The following is an 18,690-nucleotide window of genomic DNA, read 5'->3' as shown; positions in this document are numbered from 1 at the left end:
AAAGTAAGCGCGATTTAGTTCAGCTATCTATGTCCTTGACATCTGGAAAATGTGTATATTGTTCGCACCAAACGAGTTTTTTAGCTCTTTACACATTTCTGTATTCATCACTTCGTCACATGTTCAAAGCGATGAGCGATTTCAAGAAACTGATGCAAGTGAAATGACTTGGTCTGTGTGAACATTCCGACACAATTCATTAGCTGAAAGTCTGAAACAGCTTTGATCAGTAACAATATTTTCAAAACAATTCAAAAGTTACCTTCTATTGTTTTGCCTGATCCTTCTTGTAGATGTCTGGTATGCTTAAATGTAAGTAATTGACTACAGTACAGTCATTGGAAATACTGCATCACCATATGCACCTGTAAAATCTTTGTGCTTGGTACTTTGATTGCTTTTAAAAGGTTTCTTAATCAAAAGAGTAGTTGAGTAGCTATTGTATATCCGGCTATCCTTAAAATACTTAGTACTCATAAATGTGATTCAAATGCTGACCCTCTCAAGAGATTAGGCATAGAAGAGACCAAACACAATGTATACTTTGTGTTTAGTGATATCTAGATAGAATTAATGATCTCAAACAAATGCCTTGAATATCTTAATTGAATTTTCCTATTATATTTAATATTTAAACAAACTATTAAACCTAAACGACGACCGAGACGACCGACTAACCAATGAAATCTTGACGTAGTAAGTATGTTCAAAAGCGCTTATCAACATCTTTTTACCAAACATGCTATCTGTTTATTATCAATTTCAACACTTTTATCTAAATACGTAATTACTTACTTATAAAATCAGACATTTTCAGCACTTGATGCTTATCAACTACTTTAAATGAGCAAAAATTATACCGATTAATATTAGATACACGTGCAAGGCGATCAGAAACTAGTACTTGAACAAAGGGGAACAGACAAGAGTTAAACCTTCGACTCTTAATTGTACCCCATAAACAATGCATAATAGAAACATTATTCATTTCTAACTATCACATAAAACAAATTAGATATTACAGTACATTAATAGTTCTCGTTTACAAAATAATAAATCACAAATGGGCGAGACATGTATTAAAATGCTTATTCCTAAAACATGAATTGAAGAAACGATCAGAACATAAAAGAAAGATTTTACTTTTCAAAGTATGCATTAAAAATTTCAGCATTTGGAAGATTGTCCAAATAATCATCAATTTCCTGCATGCAAGATAAAAAGTAGCAGTCATCATCTTAATTTCAAGGAAGATGGAGTAATAATGTGAAGAATCAAAGAACTTTTTAGAGAGATCTAAAACTTACAGTGATTGTTATGTCTATAGACCTTAAGGACATTATTTCCCATGTCTGCTTGTTCTTTTTCAATGTTTGTTACAGAATCCTCAGCATCAGTGCCACAGTTATGTAACTCAATCGACTCCAAAGTACAAATTTCCCCAAAATCTGTTGGAATTTCTTTCAGCTTAATGCAATTCTTCAGAACAAGACGTTTTAGACTTGGGAAGTTATCTCTGCTAGCTTCCCACAGCTGAATGTATAGCCCGCTAAATAACAACAACTTGAGGCTTTGGAACTTGTCTTCGTCACTCAATCTCCATACTTTACCCCAGGCTGCCTCATCTTTAAGTTTGAGCTCTTCAAGTTTTGGCAACATGACAAGAGTTGATATGTCTTCCCAATGAAAACGAAACCAGCCAGTTAAAGTCAACCTCTTAAGTGATGTTGGCAAACCAAACATCTTGATGGAGATTGGTGTCCAAGGAAGATCGCAGAAACACTTCAATGCTTCGAGTTTAGTCAACATGGACATATCAAGGCCCCAACCCTCTGATAAAGGTGTATGATGGACGATCAATCTCTTTAGATTGGGAATGCTAGAAAAGATTTCATTTGTACAACTGGTGAAACAGAGATTAGAAATTTCCTCTAAATTCGGCATCCCTAGCGAAAGATGCTTATTTAGAATACTCTCTCTTCCAGGACTGGGTAAATAACAGGCTCCCCTCAGATGTATATGCCTCAAGTTCTTCATCGTCCATATCTCCTTGGTAAAGTTGTAACATTATAATTTCCCTCATGAATTAGAGTTTGCAAATTCTGAAGCTTTGAGATTGATGTAGGAAGATTGCCATAAGATCGAACATGGAGATATCTCAAATGAAATAACTTCGTAATCACAAGTGGAAATGAATTGAAACTATCATATTCATGGAAGATGGCCAGTACCCTGAGAAGTTTGAAACGTGAGAAAACTTCAAGTTTTACAGAAGGCCGTCTTTCAGAAAATAAGTAGATAGATCTGGAAACTACGGGTAATTTCTTGCAACAATTATCAACTGAATAACTGCTAGTTTGGAAACTGATGCGACGGACATTATGCTTTTGTGCTGGAAGAGTAGGGACTAGGCCAGTTCTTGCAACATGCATAAACTTTGTCATTTCAACTTCAGTCAAACAGAATTCACGCAGTAGATCATGCATAGCACATGCTTTTATCTCACCATTGAATCTCCTTTTTCTAACCATGATCAAGTTCCCGCTGATAAGATCCTCCAAATAATCTTCTGCCGCTTCCTCCAAGCTTTTTCCACTTCCGGACGTCCTTACAAAACCTTCTGCGATCCATAATTGGTACAATCTCCGAGTCTCAACCTGAAAATCCTCAGGGAAACCACCCATAGAAAGAAAGCAAGGTTTGAGGTGATTAGGCAAGTGGTGGTAACTCAAACCGAGAACTCCTAAGCATTTATCTGGATGACTAGTAACGATTTCACCTAAGGTTTGGGCAATATCCTTCCAACTTTCTAATGTCCTTGCCATTTTCGAGAGATACCCTGCCATCACTAAAATTATTAAGGGTAGTCCTTGGCATTTTTCTGCTATTTTTTTTCCAATTTCTTCCAACTCAAAAGGATGATCATGTTTTCGTCCAAACACCTTATCACGAAGCAACTTCCAACTCTTATCTAAATTCAAGAAGTCCATCTCATGAGGGCTAGTAGGATTTGCATACATTGCTACCTTTATTTCCCTAGTAGTCAATAAGATTCGACTCCTATTGTTGCAATCAGGAAATATTCCTCTTATGCTATCCCAAACGTTCGTACTCCAAATATCATCAACAACTACAAGGTATCTTGGACCTTTTAGTTTTTTCTGCACCAGATCGGCTAACTCATTCTCATCCTTATCATAATCTTTTGTGATGACAATATTTGTTTGCTTTGAAATGCAATGTAAAGCTTCTAACAACACATTCCTACTTTGAAAATCTTGAGATATTGTAACCCAAACACGAATGTCAAAATGATACCTGATTGGGAAATGATCATAAGCTTTTCTAGCGAGTGTTGTTTTGCCGATGCCACCCATGCCTGTTATTGTGACAATGTCGAGATCCGACAGTGGTCCTCTCAATTTCTCAACAATTTTCTCCAAGTCATCATCAAGTCCCTGCACGATATCATCTTCCAAATTTGGCAGCACTGCATAACTTCTCGAAGAAGTGCCAATTAAGGAATCCCCAGATAATTCAAGAATTTGATCATCATCAGCATTATGAATGCTTGTGCTAAAATCAGAAACAACCTTCATCACTTCTTTCTTTGTTGAATTGATTTTTCTAACAACTTCTCGCAAATTCCTATATAAAAGTGTACCTGATATTCCAAACTTCCAGCTTGAGCCTTTGATTGTTTGATCAATCTTCAGCTCAACCACATCTTCTGCATCACTAGCAGCAACTCTTATTTTTTCCTCCAAATATTTGATCTTTTCAGGGTCATATCTTCTCTTGCTAGCTTCTTCAAGAACATCTTGAAAATATTCAGCGGTAGCATGAAGAGAATCAAGCGTTTTAGCAGTATGACATTGAATGAGCTTTGGGTTTGTCTGCTGAAGTTGCTCAAGAGTTTGAAGAAGAGAAACTACAGCAGTATAAGCTGCCATATGGAGAGGAAGAAAGAGAGTTTTTGAAGGAGTAAAGAGGATTTAATTCAAGATATCAAGTATACATTAGGAGATGGCACAAAGATCATCACTTGCAAACCCATTCACAACTAAGGAAAAACAATAAATTACTCTCTTCGTCTCAAATTATCTGTCGAGGTTACTATAAATAGTTATCTCAAGTTATTTGTCATTTAGAAGTTTAAGGCATGATTATATCTTTTTGATTTTATCCTTAGTAGAATTTTATCATTAATGAAGATGACACATAAATAAAGTAAATATGTAATGGAGAAGATTCAAACTTAGACTGTCAAATATTCCATTAATATTTCTTAAAGGAAGTGTAAGACGAAAAAATGACACATAATTTGAGACGGGGAAAGTAAAAAGCATTGTTCTTAAAGGGAGTGTAAGAAGAAAAAATGACAGATAATTGAGACAGGGAAAGTAAAAAGCATTGGTCAGTGTGACATAATAGTCCAAATGAGATGATATAACCCCTTTTTATAATGGAAGGATAATCAATAATTCGGGCTGCCAGCTTGGGGTGTGTGAAATTTTAATCCCTCAACAAATATAACACCGTTTAATTAAGTAATTTCCAATAGGGAAAAGGGTCAAAAATACCCCTCTATTTTGAAAAAAAGGTTAAAAATATTCTTTGAACTTATTTTGGGTTAAAAATATCACTCCCCATCCTTAACAAATATAATAGTCCAAATGAGATGATATTTTTTAAACCCCTTTTTATTTAATGGAAATAATAAGGAAGATCCTCTTATTCTCACAATACGTAGCCTTGAAGTTTGAGAAAATTGGGGGAATAAGGAGATCTTATATGTTATTATTTAGTTGGGTGGGGTTTAAATGATAGAACGGGTTTAAAAAATGATTTCGGGTTATTTTGGGGGGTAATTTCCGTCAAGACAATATTTGAAAAATTTAAGGATGAGACACCAAAAATAAGTTAATTTTTTAAGTAATTTTGACCCTTTTCCCTTTCCAATACCATGATAAATTAATAGCGTCCCTCTATTGAGACAAGCACACGCTAGTTGCATTAAGAAAAGAGACAAATGGATTTAAAAAAGACCATAGTGTAGCAAGATTGATACTCACTCTATTGAGACAACCAATTGTTAGGTGCGTTAAGAGAAGAGGAATAACAAAAGGGTTTTTAATTCTCCTCTTCGTACATAAAAACGATGAGCTTCTTTGACATTTCATAAAGATAGTACCTATTAGTACTTAGATTTGACTGTAGAAGTTGACCCAAATTTTAAAGAAATTTCAAGGAAACTTACTGATTTAGTGCGAAGTTACACAGGAATATTCACCACAGTGTAGCAAGATTGACTAATAGAATAAGTAATCATTTCAAGGGGACTTTTGAAAAATTCTAAAAGTACTACTACTAAATTTACCTAGTCCAACTAGGGGCGCTTGGAATGTGCTAAATCCGAGTCAGAGCCGACACTAAATCGATGACCAAGCTGTTGGGATAAAAAAAAACACAACCTCATGCGGAAGCAAATAATTATAAACCTTGAAGGACGATAAATCAGATAACAAAGAAAAACTGTAACAAAAACTTTATTATATTATATGATATGAGTTTGGTCAATTCACCTACATATGATAATACTAATAAGAAAGAATAAAAACTATTGAGATAATAATCTCCTCCTAAACAAAATTCTAGGACTACGTAAAAAAAACAAGCATTAGTATAGGGCTAAAAACAAGCACAAAAGAATAATTTTATTAGTATAGGGGTTAAGTGCGGGCCCCACACGAGAGTGACAGGATCGTTGGAGTATTTGGGCATAACGTTCAATTGGCCCTTCACCTTAATTGATATGGCCTCATAACTATTGTGTTCGGGTGGATGAATTTGAGGCCATGGATTTGTAGATGATGATACAACTAAAGATCTTGATAGAAATTATGGAAGGTGTTCGAGTTATGTGTGCGTCTTAATTTTAAAATTATAATATTAAAGTGCATTATATTTTATTATGTTAGTGGAGACAATTGGCCAAGAGGTCATAAGTTTCAAAAAATTGGTGGAACAGTCGCCATTTATGACGACAGCATGTCAGATAGTTTGTGTTAAATTCTAATCCCAAAGTTTTGAAAACTACACTTTGGCCTCCCACCCCCAATATTTTAATTACCCCAAAAAATAAAAAATAAAAATATTTCCCTCCAAAAACTCCCGATTTATCCACTTTTCATATCCCGTTTCTCGCGGAAGTTCGGGCTTTTCATCAAAAAATCAGTCCCCAGCGACTTAGTATGGCAACGATTGCAGTCATACCCATAGTCGTAGTCTATTATAGATTTATTATGGCGTCGATTACAGTCATAGACCATAGCCATAGTCCACTATAGATTTATTATGCCGTCAATTGCAGAATATATTATAGTAGGTGGTGATTACATGGGTGAATGGCAGTAGACCTCAAAATGTTGGAATTGGATTTCTGTGAGGTAGGTGACAGGATGATCCTGATAGTGATGACGAAGAGTGTACGGATAAAAAAATAAAACCACAAACCCCAAACCTCAAATTGCACAAATCTAAAGGATCGTGGATAGGTATACCATAAACCGACCATCGTCAATAGCTAATAGTTAACATTTAGGATCGACTTCACGCATGATCAAAAATTTTCCACATGTTATGTATAGACCAAGGACAATATTTGTCTAAAAATCCATAAGTAAATAAAATAAAATAAATAAAAGTTCACTCCACTTTTTAAATATTATAATCACTCCACTTTTTAAATATTATAATAACACTTTAATACACAATATAAGAGTCCTCATCCATTGAACACATGATCAAAAGAGTTTTAGGACAAATAATGGTACTTAAAAGGCCAATATTTGTCTAAATTGCCATAAATAAATAAAAAAAAAGGGACATACCACTATTTAAACATTATAATAACACTTTAATACATCATATGAGAGTTCTCATCCATTAAACACATGATCAAAAGAGTTTTAGGACAAGTAATGGTACTTAAAAAGCCAATATTTGTCTAAAAAGAGCCATAAATAAAAATTTTTAAAAAGGACATACCACTATTTAAAATTATAATAACACTTCAATAAATCATATGAGAGTCTCCATCCATTGAATACATGATCAAAAGAGTTTTAGGACAAGTAATGATTCTTAAAAGGCCAAGTAATGATACTTAAAAGGCCAATATTTATCTAAAAAAGCCATAAATAAAAGGACATGCCACTATTTAAACATTATAATTGTTACGGTCCGCTTTCACGCTCACGCATAAAAGGTTCTCATAACTTTGGCTCTTTGTCGTGAACAAACAGAGTCGCCACCCTATTTATTGAATGAGAATTAGGAAACCAATTTAAAGGTAAATTTTTGAAAACCTTTAAAAATATCCAGAGAACGGGTAAGGGTTCTGGTGATCCCCCAAGGAAGGTTTTAAGCACCTCGGTGTTAAGGATCCGCCCAATGCGGTTTATCTACGGATCTAACATTTTATGGCAAAAAATTGTATAACTTGTTTGTAAAATGTGTTTAAGGCTTTTGAAAGAGGCATATTCATGACAAATTACTTTAGAAAGAAAGTATATTTTATTTGAAAAATGAGCTTTAGAGACGTTTTACTTTTGAAAATCATTTTTAGCACTTTAATTATATCTTCAATTCAATTAATGAATTAGTTCTGTAATTGAGCTAATTATGAAGGAATGAATCACTTCAAAATGTGTACGGTTTATTAAAACCTTGAACTATAGATATAACTCAACTTCTTATTCTGTAAATGGATTTTCTTGTTTATAACCAAAAAGAGAACCTCCTAAGTTATTTGACAAGTACTCGGCTTTATTATATAAAAACAAGTTCATTTCTAAGATGTTTGAAGATCGTTTTGGACCTTAACTAATTTTTTTGAAAATCTGTTGAACTTTGGGAAAAGTATTTGGACTTTGATGACCCATTTAAATGTCGTTATTTCTCATGAAAAAAGGGAGTATTTCCCATTTTAATTCTGAAAACACTTCCTGAACTCAAGCCAATTTTTGAAATCACATAACTCAAACAATGTATCCTTTTAGTGTTCAACACTATTTTCCAGAAAAAAAAAATTGCTTTGTTTATAAACAGTTTTGCGGCTTTTTTTAAAAATAACAAAATTGTGATAAGACATCATTTATTCGTTTTGGAGACTATGTTAACACATTTCTGTCCGGAGATCCAACTGGGTTAAGAAAAATAAAACAAGCTAAAAAGTTAGTCATTTAATACAATTCAGCAAATATACAAAGAGGAAATAAAGTGAAGAAAAGCAATTTAGCAAAGTGGGCTTAGCCCATTTCCGCTGCCATTCCTTTAGGCTGTTGGCAATTGGACTCGAGCTTTTACGAACGGGCTAACTCGATAAATATTATGTTGGGCCTAGCCCAACACCTAATGCGGAAGAGAAGTCCATTGGACTTGTCGAGGTTCATGCATAGAAAAGAGGAGCAAAAGAATTAGAGATCTACAATATGATCATTTTTTTGCACGGATTGCCCTTCGTTTGGGGTGGTCTTTAAATTTTGCCACTCAAATTTGTGGTCTTTAAATTTTGCTTAGCATATTTGTGGTCTTTAAATTTTGCCCTTTGCTTGGAAAGATGAGCGAATACATGAAATTCTTTCGAACCCCATTTTCAAGCATAAAATAAAAAAATAATTTATTTTAAGGGACTAGGGGAGTGTATGCCGGATCCAAATACAATCTTTAAGAAAAAGTTAAAGTTATGCATGATCAATAACTAAAAGTCCTTCCCCTCAAGGCAAAATCAACTCCTAATTCTTTTAGTTAAACATAACTAAAAGTCTCTTGGAGGGGTATAAATTTAAACTTTGCCTTATAAGGCAAACTTTTTTTTTGGTTGAAAGTCTATTTTATTCCATCCAAAAAACTTGTACGACAAAGTTGAAGTTCCCTTGTTGACATGATAAAATTCCTACTCACTAACTTGTATAAGTCAAACTAGGAGCAACTATTACATTAAAAAAAACAACTCACCTTTTAATCAACTACACTTAGCTAGGGATAGCAATTCATAGATGAGCTCTCTGCCATTTGAAATTGTTCCTCGCCTTGGATGTGAATATGTTGTGCAATCTCTCTGCAGTCTAAGAAGCAAACCGAGTATTTTGAAATCTAAGTAGGTTCCTTTCTCTCCAAACCAATGCCACTAAGCATACCAAAAATGCGAAAGTAATGGAGCGGTGGCGATTTGTTATAGCAATGTATGAGATCCATGTAATTTCAAGGTGCCGATATATATTCTTATTACAAAGATTATTACCCACCCATACCAACAACTGCATACAATCCTTTGTGATGGAGCATTCAAAATAAAGATGGGAAAATATTTCTTGGTGCATAAGAATTATTTACGATCTATCAACGATTCCTAATCTACCTTGTATTGCACCAAAGTGTGAATTTGTATCTCTATGGACATTTGGTTGTAGCATAATACTTTTCCATGTAACTTTGGTATATATGCTTGAAAAAATACATATATATGCTTCAAGGCAAAGTTTGCCCATAAGGCATAAGTATGCCCCCATCGGCATAAGTTTGGTAAATCCTTAACAAGTTTATGCCGATGGGGGCATACTTAAAAAGGCAAACTTTTATATCTTCCATAAACTTATGAAGGAATTATCAAAGTTATGCCGGAACCCAGCATACTTATGTCAAGTCTACCATAAGGCATAAGTATCGTCCCATAACTTTGCTAATTCCTTCACAATCTTGTTTCCTTATAGCGAAATTTAAACTTTGCCTTGCGAATTTTTTTAAAATTTTGAATGTGGGGGTTCGAACCTGAAACCTATAGGATTTAGCGAAGGGCAAAATTTAAAGATTTCAAATATGAAGGGCAAAATTTAAAGACCACCCCAAAAGAAGGGCAATTCTGCGAATTGCCCCAATATGATTAAGAGAGTCTCAATATGGATAAAACAACTCATTAACACACACTAATAAATTCTTTAACGTAGTTAAACTCAAAGTTCTCTGGAAACATTTTGCTAAAGAATTTGGACAAAAACAAATAAGTAGCCCCTAAAACACTATATAGGAGAGAACAGGAGAAACTCGAACCAAGAGAACCTAATGAAGACTGCTCAACTTGAGCTAAATAGTCCCTTTTCAGATTTTCTATTGTTGACTTTAAATTAACAGGAACTGGATCCACACTTCTCAGAAGTTTTAACATAAAGGGGGAACATGATCTGATTCCCATTTTAGAGTTTTTAAACCAGTCATTAGTGAAGGAAAAAAAGTTTTCTACTCCATAAGTTAAAGTCATACTTAGTCGTATCTAATGAAACTCAACATGTAAAATGGACATGCTATCATCAAAACTTAATGCATTTTAGACATAATAGACCCACTTTAAGGATTTCAGTGAAGATTCAATTGTTCCACGACCTGTATTTACTTATTTTGACTCGAAATGCTAACACTTAATAAATGAGAGAAAATACATGGGCAGATTAGGACATGTATCAAGACTCTTTATTAACTAAAATAATGTAGTGGCACCTAACATATTCAAACCAAACACACAGCAAAGACTAATACTTTTGTAATCTGGATGGGTGTATCTCGTAGGTGACTGTCTTAATTGGCGAGACTGGGTCAGGAAAAAGTACACAATTGGTCCCACTCGAGCTTATATGAAGAGATGAAGAGTTCTTCCTTCGGTCGTTCTTTGCAAAAAGTGCCGGTTTGTATGAAGAGGTCCTTGTCTTCTACTAGTGGGAAGTGTTGTTCGATATCCACAAGCGACATAGAGAAAGAGATGAAGAATCAAGACAGTCAATGCAAGTGAGCTTAAAGGTACTTTGCTTTCTTGAATTTCAGTAGGGGTTCGAGTTTTTCCATTCGGAACCCTATCAAAAAAGATGGTGTCAATTAGTGTCAACGTAATAAGAACTTATGAACAGCTGAATTTAGATGATTCAGAATCTTCAAAGGAAATTTCATTGAAAGATGGTATTTGCTATGTATTAGAAACTCTCAAATGAACAACACCGGAAAAGGAGAATTATAAATAGCAATCCCTCTGCTTCAATTTATGTGAACCTTTTCGGAATACGATGGCCAAATTTTATAACTTTGACCTTAAATTTTGACATAGATTTTTCAAGTTTGTAAAAATAAAATTTATATATTTAGAAACTACATTAAAAGTACTATAAGTCATGATAATTTATAATTCAAATAATTTAGAAAAAAATGTAAGGAAAATGTGATCAAAGAACCACCTCGTAGACAGTGGCGAGCCACACTATGCCGAGGGTGTTCATCCGAACCCCCTCGGTGGAAAAAAACACTGTTTTTACAAGGTTAAAATTATTTTTGATGTATATATAGTAGATGTTGAACCCCCTTAGGCTTCTTCGTATGTTTACTTTTTTATATTTTGAACCCCCTCGGCGAAAATACTAGCTCCGCCACTGCTCGTAGACTCCCAAATAGTAAAGGGTTCACATAAATTGAAACAGAGGGAGTATAAGTTTCTTTTTGTCAGTGTTGTGATGTATTTAGCAGCAAGCTACTATGAATTTGGTTTTACTACTCTACAATTTGTGTTGATGAAAGCAGTATTTTTTTAAGTGTCCTTAAAAAGAATTCTTCTTAACGATATATAAGTTTTTCACCATGTGTAAAATTTTGGACCCACGATGCCATTATAGAGAGGTCTGACTATACTATTTGTGTTGATGAAGGCGCCTGAAAATCTTGGAAAAACTGTAAAGCATGTTGAAGATGGTAATTTGTCTCACTGATAACAAATTCATGTTTTGAGATAACCAGTTGAGAGTTGGGAAACTGAAGCACGATCCGGATTTTCACCTTTCTTTAAGGGGTGGAAAAAAGGTTAAAATGTTGTCCTTTCAAGCATACCATATAATGAAGCTAGGAATATTGTTAAGGGCGTTCAATATTTGATATATATATGTATAAAAAGGTAAGATTTGACCTATATATACATACAGTATAATTTTTAGTCGAAGGGTGTTCAACTGACCATCTTTTGCCAGCTGTAGCTGCGACATGTTAAGCCTTGAACTTGCCATGCTTTTGAATACTCACAGAAGAACAATTAGCATATTATGCATGTGGCATAGGCAATGCTCTAAATTAGTTGTTCTATTAGGCTATGTTTACTGTTTCCAGCATGGAATAAATGTTGATCACACAGTAGATATTGACTGTTTTCTGCAACACTAGCAACTCTCACAAACGTGTTCTGAAGTAAAACAGCCACAATCACATAAAGAATAAAGTGCTTATTGATTTTCTAGCAAACAACCCAGAAAACTGGAAAATTTTCTGCCATCTCTTAGTCCTAACTTTTGTGTGAACATGAAGATGGTTTTTTCTTTGGGCAGTGAGTTCACTACACCGCTACAGTCAAACCTCTCTATAACAACATTGTTTGGAGTCAAACCTCTCTATAACAGCATTGTTTGGATATCTTTTGGCTGCTACAGCGAAATGATGTCATAGAGAACACGTAATATAAACAACAGGAAACTTGGCCGTTATAGTGAAATATTGTTATGGAGGTTGATTGTTATAAATAGGTCTAACTGTATATGAAAAAACCAAAAGTGGATCAAGTAGTGTGACCATGTATGATCAATTGCCTAAAGTTCACTATAACAAGAAATAATGTATCTATTCGGGCGATTTCTGTCAGGATTTTTCTCCTTATTCACCTCCCCCACCATTCCCCTGAAACAACTCTGTGCATCATGTTCAGTAAGTTGGCCGCATTTAGAAGGATTGGAGGTGTAATTTAGTAGTCAGTTGAGGATACACAACACAAAGATTATCAAAATCCAAGGGCTAATAGACGAATCGGAAGACTAAACGTCTTCCATGAAAATTGTGGATGAGATTATTAGAAAAGCGCTCAAATAAGTTTTTTTTTTTTTTTTTTTGGTGAAGAATTTTTTTTATTAATCCTCACGAACCAACATTTACATTGTATCTTCCAGTTTAGTCCCTATTTAGAGTATGCAAATAAAAACTTTTCATGTACAAGTGTATTTTCTATCTTAGTAGCTCCTCTATCCATTCCTTGTGTTCCTGCTTTTGTGTTCTACTGAGAGTAGTCTTTGCGGTCCCTGCATTCCTGTTGAACTTGAGTCAATAGGATGTGAGGTCTTGGGACTTTAGAGTCCCATACGGCTGAGTTCCTTGCCTTCCATATTCTGTATGTTAGAGCTGCTAGGGCCCCCAGTACCATTTCCCTGCACCCTTTTCCATGTGTTGACCTGTCTAGTCTTCTCCATATACCGTTGAAATCCAGTATCTGGGGTCTTTTCTGGAGCCATTGCAATAATTCCCCTAGGCACCTATTGGAAAATTCATATCCAAAGAATAAGTGCTCGACGGTTTCTCTATCAGTTCCACAGAGTACACATTTGTCATCCTGGCTTATTCCCATCTTCATTAGTCTATCTTTGGTTAATAGCCTTCCATGTAATGCTAGCCAGTTGATGAAGCTGTGTTTGGGTAGAATTCCTCTTCTCCATATCCATCTGCTCCATGGTCATTGATTTTGCATTCCCATACTCCATTTGTATCCACTGCCAATGGAGTATTTCCCTGTCAAAGTTAGCCAACCATCTTGTACATAACCTGCAGCATATTTGTCTCTTATATGACATAATTTCCGCCAGTACCAACAGCAGTCTGGGGGGTGTATATATATATACTCAAATAAGTTAAGAATCCAAAGTTTATCTTTTTCCTATAAGAAAGGTGATTTGAGGACCACAATGAATGAGGTAACAAATTAGAAGGGACCCAATTTGTTATCAAATTTACATGTCCCTAATGCTCCCTACTAGGTAAAAGGATAACTAAATATCAGCTTTTCTCTATTCACTACATGTATATAGGTGAGGGGCGTATCCAGCATGTTGCATGTGGATTCACCGAAATTCAGTAACTTTTGCTCAAATTCTATATATGTACTAAGAACACTGAATATTATAAATATTTGTCTGTGCACCTAATTATTTATTGTATATTCACTTAAAGTTGTTGTAGGAACTCATATACCTCAAATCCAAGATCCGACTTTGAGTAGGTGAATATTGTTGTTGATGCAACTAAAGCATATATTATCTGTCTTCGGGAGATTAACATTGCATAAAAATAAGCCATCTCTCTCATATTAATACAAATTTGAAATTTAAAATTTCTTATTTTATTGAATTTGTGATGTCTTGCAAAGCTATCTTGTTTTTATTTAATGAAAGAAATGACGTGTGTTTAATACTTTATATAGAGCTTGCAGATTCTTAATATTATTCAATTTTATTTGACTTCAAATCTTTGACAAGCAAACTATATCAAGATGTATCACGTAGTTCGTTTTCAATTGATATAGCTTAATTTATTAATTTGAATAAATTAAATCATTCATGGAATCTAAACTCCAATACTGACAATTTCCAGGAACAATCAATAATAATAGTAGGTTGTAATTTGATGCATGGTTATTGAACTTTATTCGTTATAACAGTAAAATCATAAAATTATTTTTACATCTCACCATGGTACTATGTTAGTTAAGAAAATAATAATAATAATAATAATATAACTAAAATTCTTGAACTAATTTCCAAGCACTAAGCTAGTTATATTCCGTGGCTGGAACGCAAACAAAATAATAATGATTTCAATTAAACAAAGTAGCCAATTGTTATTTGACAATGACAAGAGATTATACAATCTTGAGAATGACTTTTTCTTTTTTGTTTACGAGTGGTTTCCTTTCTCTCTCCTTTTTTTGTTTTTTTTTGGGTTGGGGTGTGGGGGGGGGGTGGGGGGGGGTGGTGGGGGTGTGTGCAAGAAGAGAGAAGTCTTCTCAATTAGACATATATGGCCTCCTCCTGTATCATGGCCACCATTTCATGCATATATATAGCAGCTGCTATGTCATCAGCAGTATTCAACTCACAATTATCTTCAACCTGTCTCAAGGAATACAAATTAGAAGTCTAAATTCTAAGCATTGACGATTCAGACTTAGCGAAAGATATGATATAATGGAATAAAAAGATCTCTATACATAGACGATACCAATTATTTGGAAATATGTTTTAGTCATGTTAATACATTTATTTTATGTCTTATGCTTTTAGGAGTCTTTTAGCCATATTAGTGCAATTAGAAAATATAGATAACTTCGATTTTTTAAATATTTATTTTGTATAATATTTGCCTATAATGAGTACGAATGAAAAAACATGGTCAACAAAGATCCATATATAATCAATCCTAACTTGTTTGGTACATGGGATTGAAACGTAATGGCTGAAGTAAAATAGAAAATCAGAACAAACAAAAGAAATGAGATGATGTTTATACATTGCTCGAAAAATAAAATTCAGAAGTCCCTTTTTATTCACTATCAAAGTTTCACTCAAACTCGATCAGTTATCATATTGCACGGGGAGAATATATAGTGCATGTGAAAAAATGCGTTTTATATATTGTCAGCGAATTTCACTTCCTTCTTTGATTAAGAATTTTGATTTTCAGGAAGTATCATAATCATCCAATAAGAAGGGTTTCAATTTTTTTTTAAATGAACGATTTAGACTTGTTGATTCTAATAATTGATTGCAGAATTGATCATTCGAACTTATAGTGCATGTACAGGAAAAAATACGAACATATAACTAACCTTGGCACTGAAAGAGTATAGTACCATATGATCCACTGTGGTGACATTAAGGTGAAGCACGGTAAGAAACATAGCATGAAGCCAAGTAACAATCTTCAATAGTTGTTTTGGCTGTTTTCTTGATAACACCTTTATATTTGCATGACTTTCTGCCATTGTCACCTCAATATCCGCCACACCCGACCCGCCATCTGCTGCCCCGTTTGGGGCAGCCTTCGGGTAGCCGTGGCTGTGGTGGTGTCCGGTTGAATATTGAGGAAAGGTAAAGAAGCTAGAGAATAATGGATGACATGAATTTGGTGGTTGGTGTTTCACTTGCTTATTAGTATGAGCTTCCAAAAATTGGAGGAGTTGTTCAAGTTCTTTCACAAAGTTAATTGCACCTCCAACAATTGATGCTTGGTCTCCCTGTTCAAATTATATATCCAAAAAATTAATAAATTTGAATTATTCACAAGTCATGTAAAGTACAATTAATTAAGAATTTAAGTTATATATCCTGGCCGTATAAAAAAATTGTTATATAATCAGTAAATTGTAATAGCAAGTTTATCATTTTCACCATTATGATTTTAGCGGATTATCAAATAATACTTCTTATGAAAAATCTTTAATTATCTACTAAGTAATATATATATACAATTAATTAAGGATTTAAGTTATATATCCTAGCCGTGTAAAAAAATTGTTATATAATCAGTAAATTTCACCATGTAATAGCAAGTTTATCATTTTCACCATTATGATTTTAGCGGATTATCAAATAATAATTCTTATGAAAAATCTTTAATTATCTACTAAGTATATATATATATATATATATATATATATATATATATATATATATATATATATTTTCACCATTATGATATATATATATATATATATATATATCTAATAAGTGTATATATATATATATATATTTCTTACATTGTCGATGCATAAAAAATGTTGAGAGTCAATTACATAAAATATAAATCTTTCGACCTTTATAATACACGGAAGATCCGTAAATCAAAAAATTAAAAGAGAAATGCTCGAATTACAGGTTAATTATCATTTTTACAAGATCACTAATAAATGATTATTAAGAGATTTACATGTAATTACTTATGAAGTGATCTAATTGTGTAAATGGATTTAAGTCACATGTGACAATACAAGGATATATTAACATTATCAAGCTACTTCTCATTTTTATGAGGTTAGCAAATTATACTTGTAAAAATATCCAGTATTTATAATTATTTTATAAGTGACCTGATTATATAAATACTTTAACACCGTGAGTGACATGATGAATTTAAACTCGTATAATAATATCTTCTACTGCATGCATGTCGTTACTTGCATGAAATAAATTGAGAGAGAAGAGACAGTACCCTTTGAGCATAAGAAGGTGGCATCAATGACCGGAGTACGGTGAGGTAATCCTTCATTTGCCGGCGACGATTTCTTTCAACGGCAATGTGACTCATCCTTTGATTCTCTATTTCTTCCTTATTCTTACAGCATGTGTTGCGTTTCATTCTCTTGGATTGGCGTGTCGTGGTCACTGGAGTGTATTCCTGCGGCAAGAATCCATTGCCGGAGCAAAGTTCAGGTGAGGAATATTGAGAATCCCAATATCCTATGTTGCAACTTTGTTCAATAGTTGTTTTCTCAATGCCTAAGCCATACTCATCAAATATTCCAAAGTTGTACAAATCTTTGTTGTTATAGCTAAAAGGGTCTTGTTGGAAAACAACAGTTTCTAAAGCCATTTAATTCGTTTTTGGCTCTCTAAAATTCATAAAATCTATGTTTAGGCATGAGAAAGTAGCTGTCTTTTTTTTCTTTATATAGGCTTCTAAGACTAGAGGCAAATATATTTAACCAAGACAGGTTGTACCCATCATAAATACATTAAAAAAAAAAAAAAAAAATCTATAGAAACTATCACGCGTGAGGCTATATGTTGACTTGGATTACTTCGAGCTAGCTAAGTCCCTGTTCATGTTAATTTAGTTTCTATAACATTTATTTACTATTGGACAAGAGATCGGATGGTAAGCACCCTCCTCCTCCAATCAGAAAGTTGTGAGTTTGAGTCACTAAGGGAGTAAGAGGGAAGCTGCCGGGGGAGGGATTAAAAAAATTATTTATTATTGAATTTAGGTCTTATACACTAACAATAAAGATATTTATACTATTAGAGATCACCTTATAAAGTAATCACAAGTTGATCTATATGATAAATATATTAAATGATTTAGTAAAATTGTAATTACCCTCTATCATATACCATAATTCATTAATAGTGTAAAAAGTATTTATAATTAAATCCTCATTTATTTATGCCTACTAATGATTTTATTTGATCTATTGGTGTCATGCCAAATTGACCAAAAGCGACTGTGGATCGCGTGGTCAAAAGGACCAATTAATTAGTAGATTGAATATTTGGTACATAGGAATATTAGAAGTCCTAAAGCTTCGTTCAAAGATTTTTGCCATTTCTATATATTGTAGTTTTCATATACATTGGTTTTCCAAATAAATAAGTAGATTCTCAAATTACAATATGTGATAGAGATCTTCTCACAAGTATGAAGTAACCTTGTTGGACCGGAAAAAATTCGAGTACCCTTGTGAGAAGAAAAAATACCAAAAGTATTATTAAGATGCGTGTAACAGAATCGTTCGCCGAAACTCTTGTATACACTGTATAACTATGTTTAACTAATGTATACATTTTCATCCCAATTATTATTTAACCATGGAAAGTACATTGGTTTGGTATGTAAACTCCGGAAGCGTGTAAGTTTTTAACACTCGGTATGAAGAAAAATAATGTTCAATTTTCTCAGGTTTGATTGGTCAAAATATTTTGATAAATATTTGTTGGAGGAAAAAATAAATTCTTAATTAAAAGTCAAGAAAACGACTCTCTTGGTAGTCTACTTCCTACACCGAACACC

At 33.6% G+C, this 18,690-nt stretch overlaps 1 protein-coding gene and 1 pseudogene across 1 annotated transcript; both read right to left on the bottom strand.

The window, feature by feature from the left end:
• Positions 1-925: 925 nt before the first annotated feature.
• Positions 926-5,153, bottom strand: LOC132060402 (putative late blight resistance protein homolog R1B-14; annotated as a pseudogene).
• A 9,704-nt stretch (positions 5,154-14,857) lies between these two features.
• Positions 14,858-17,547, bottom strand: LOC132061026 (transcription factor bHLH94-like). Its single transcript, XM_059453910.1, has 3 exons — positions 17,113-17,547; positions 15,731-16,138; positions 14,858-15,014 (listed from the first exon to the last, which is right to left on the bottom strand). Exons 1-3 carry the CDS (start codon positions 17,491-17,493, stop codon positions 14,913-14,915), a joined length of 891 nt encoding a protein of 296 aa, XP_059309893.1. The 5' UTR covers positions 17,494-17,547; the 3' UTR covers positions 14,858-14,912.
• Positions 17,548-18,690: the final 1,143 nt, after the last annotated feature.

This window comes from Lycium ferocissimum, chromosome 6 (assembly GCF_029784015.1).
Source record: "Lycium ferocissimum isolate CSIRO_LF1 chromosome 6, AGI_CSIRO_Lferr_CH_V1, whole genome shotgun sequence".
NCBI lineage: Eukaryota > Viridiplantae > Streptophyta > Magnoliopsida > Solanales > Solanaceae > Lycium > Lycium ferocissimum.
The sequence above is the reverse complement of the archived record's forward strand: the minus strand, read 5'-3'. Positions and strand labels throughout refer to the sequence as shown.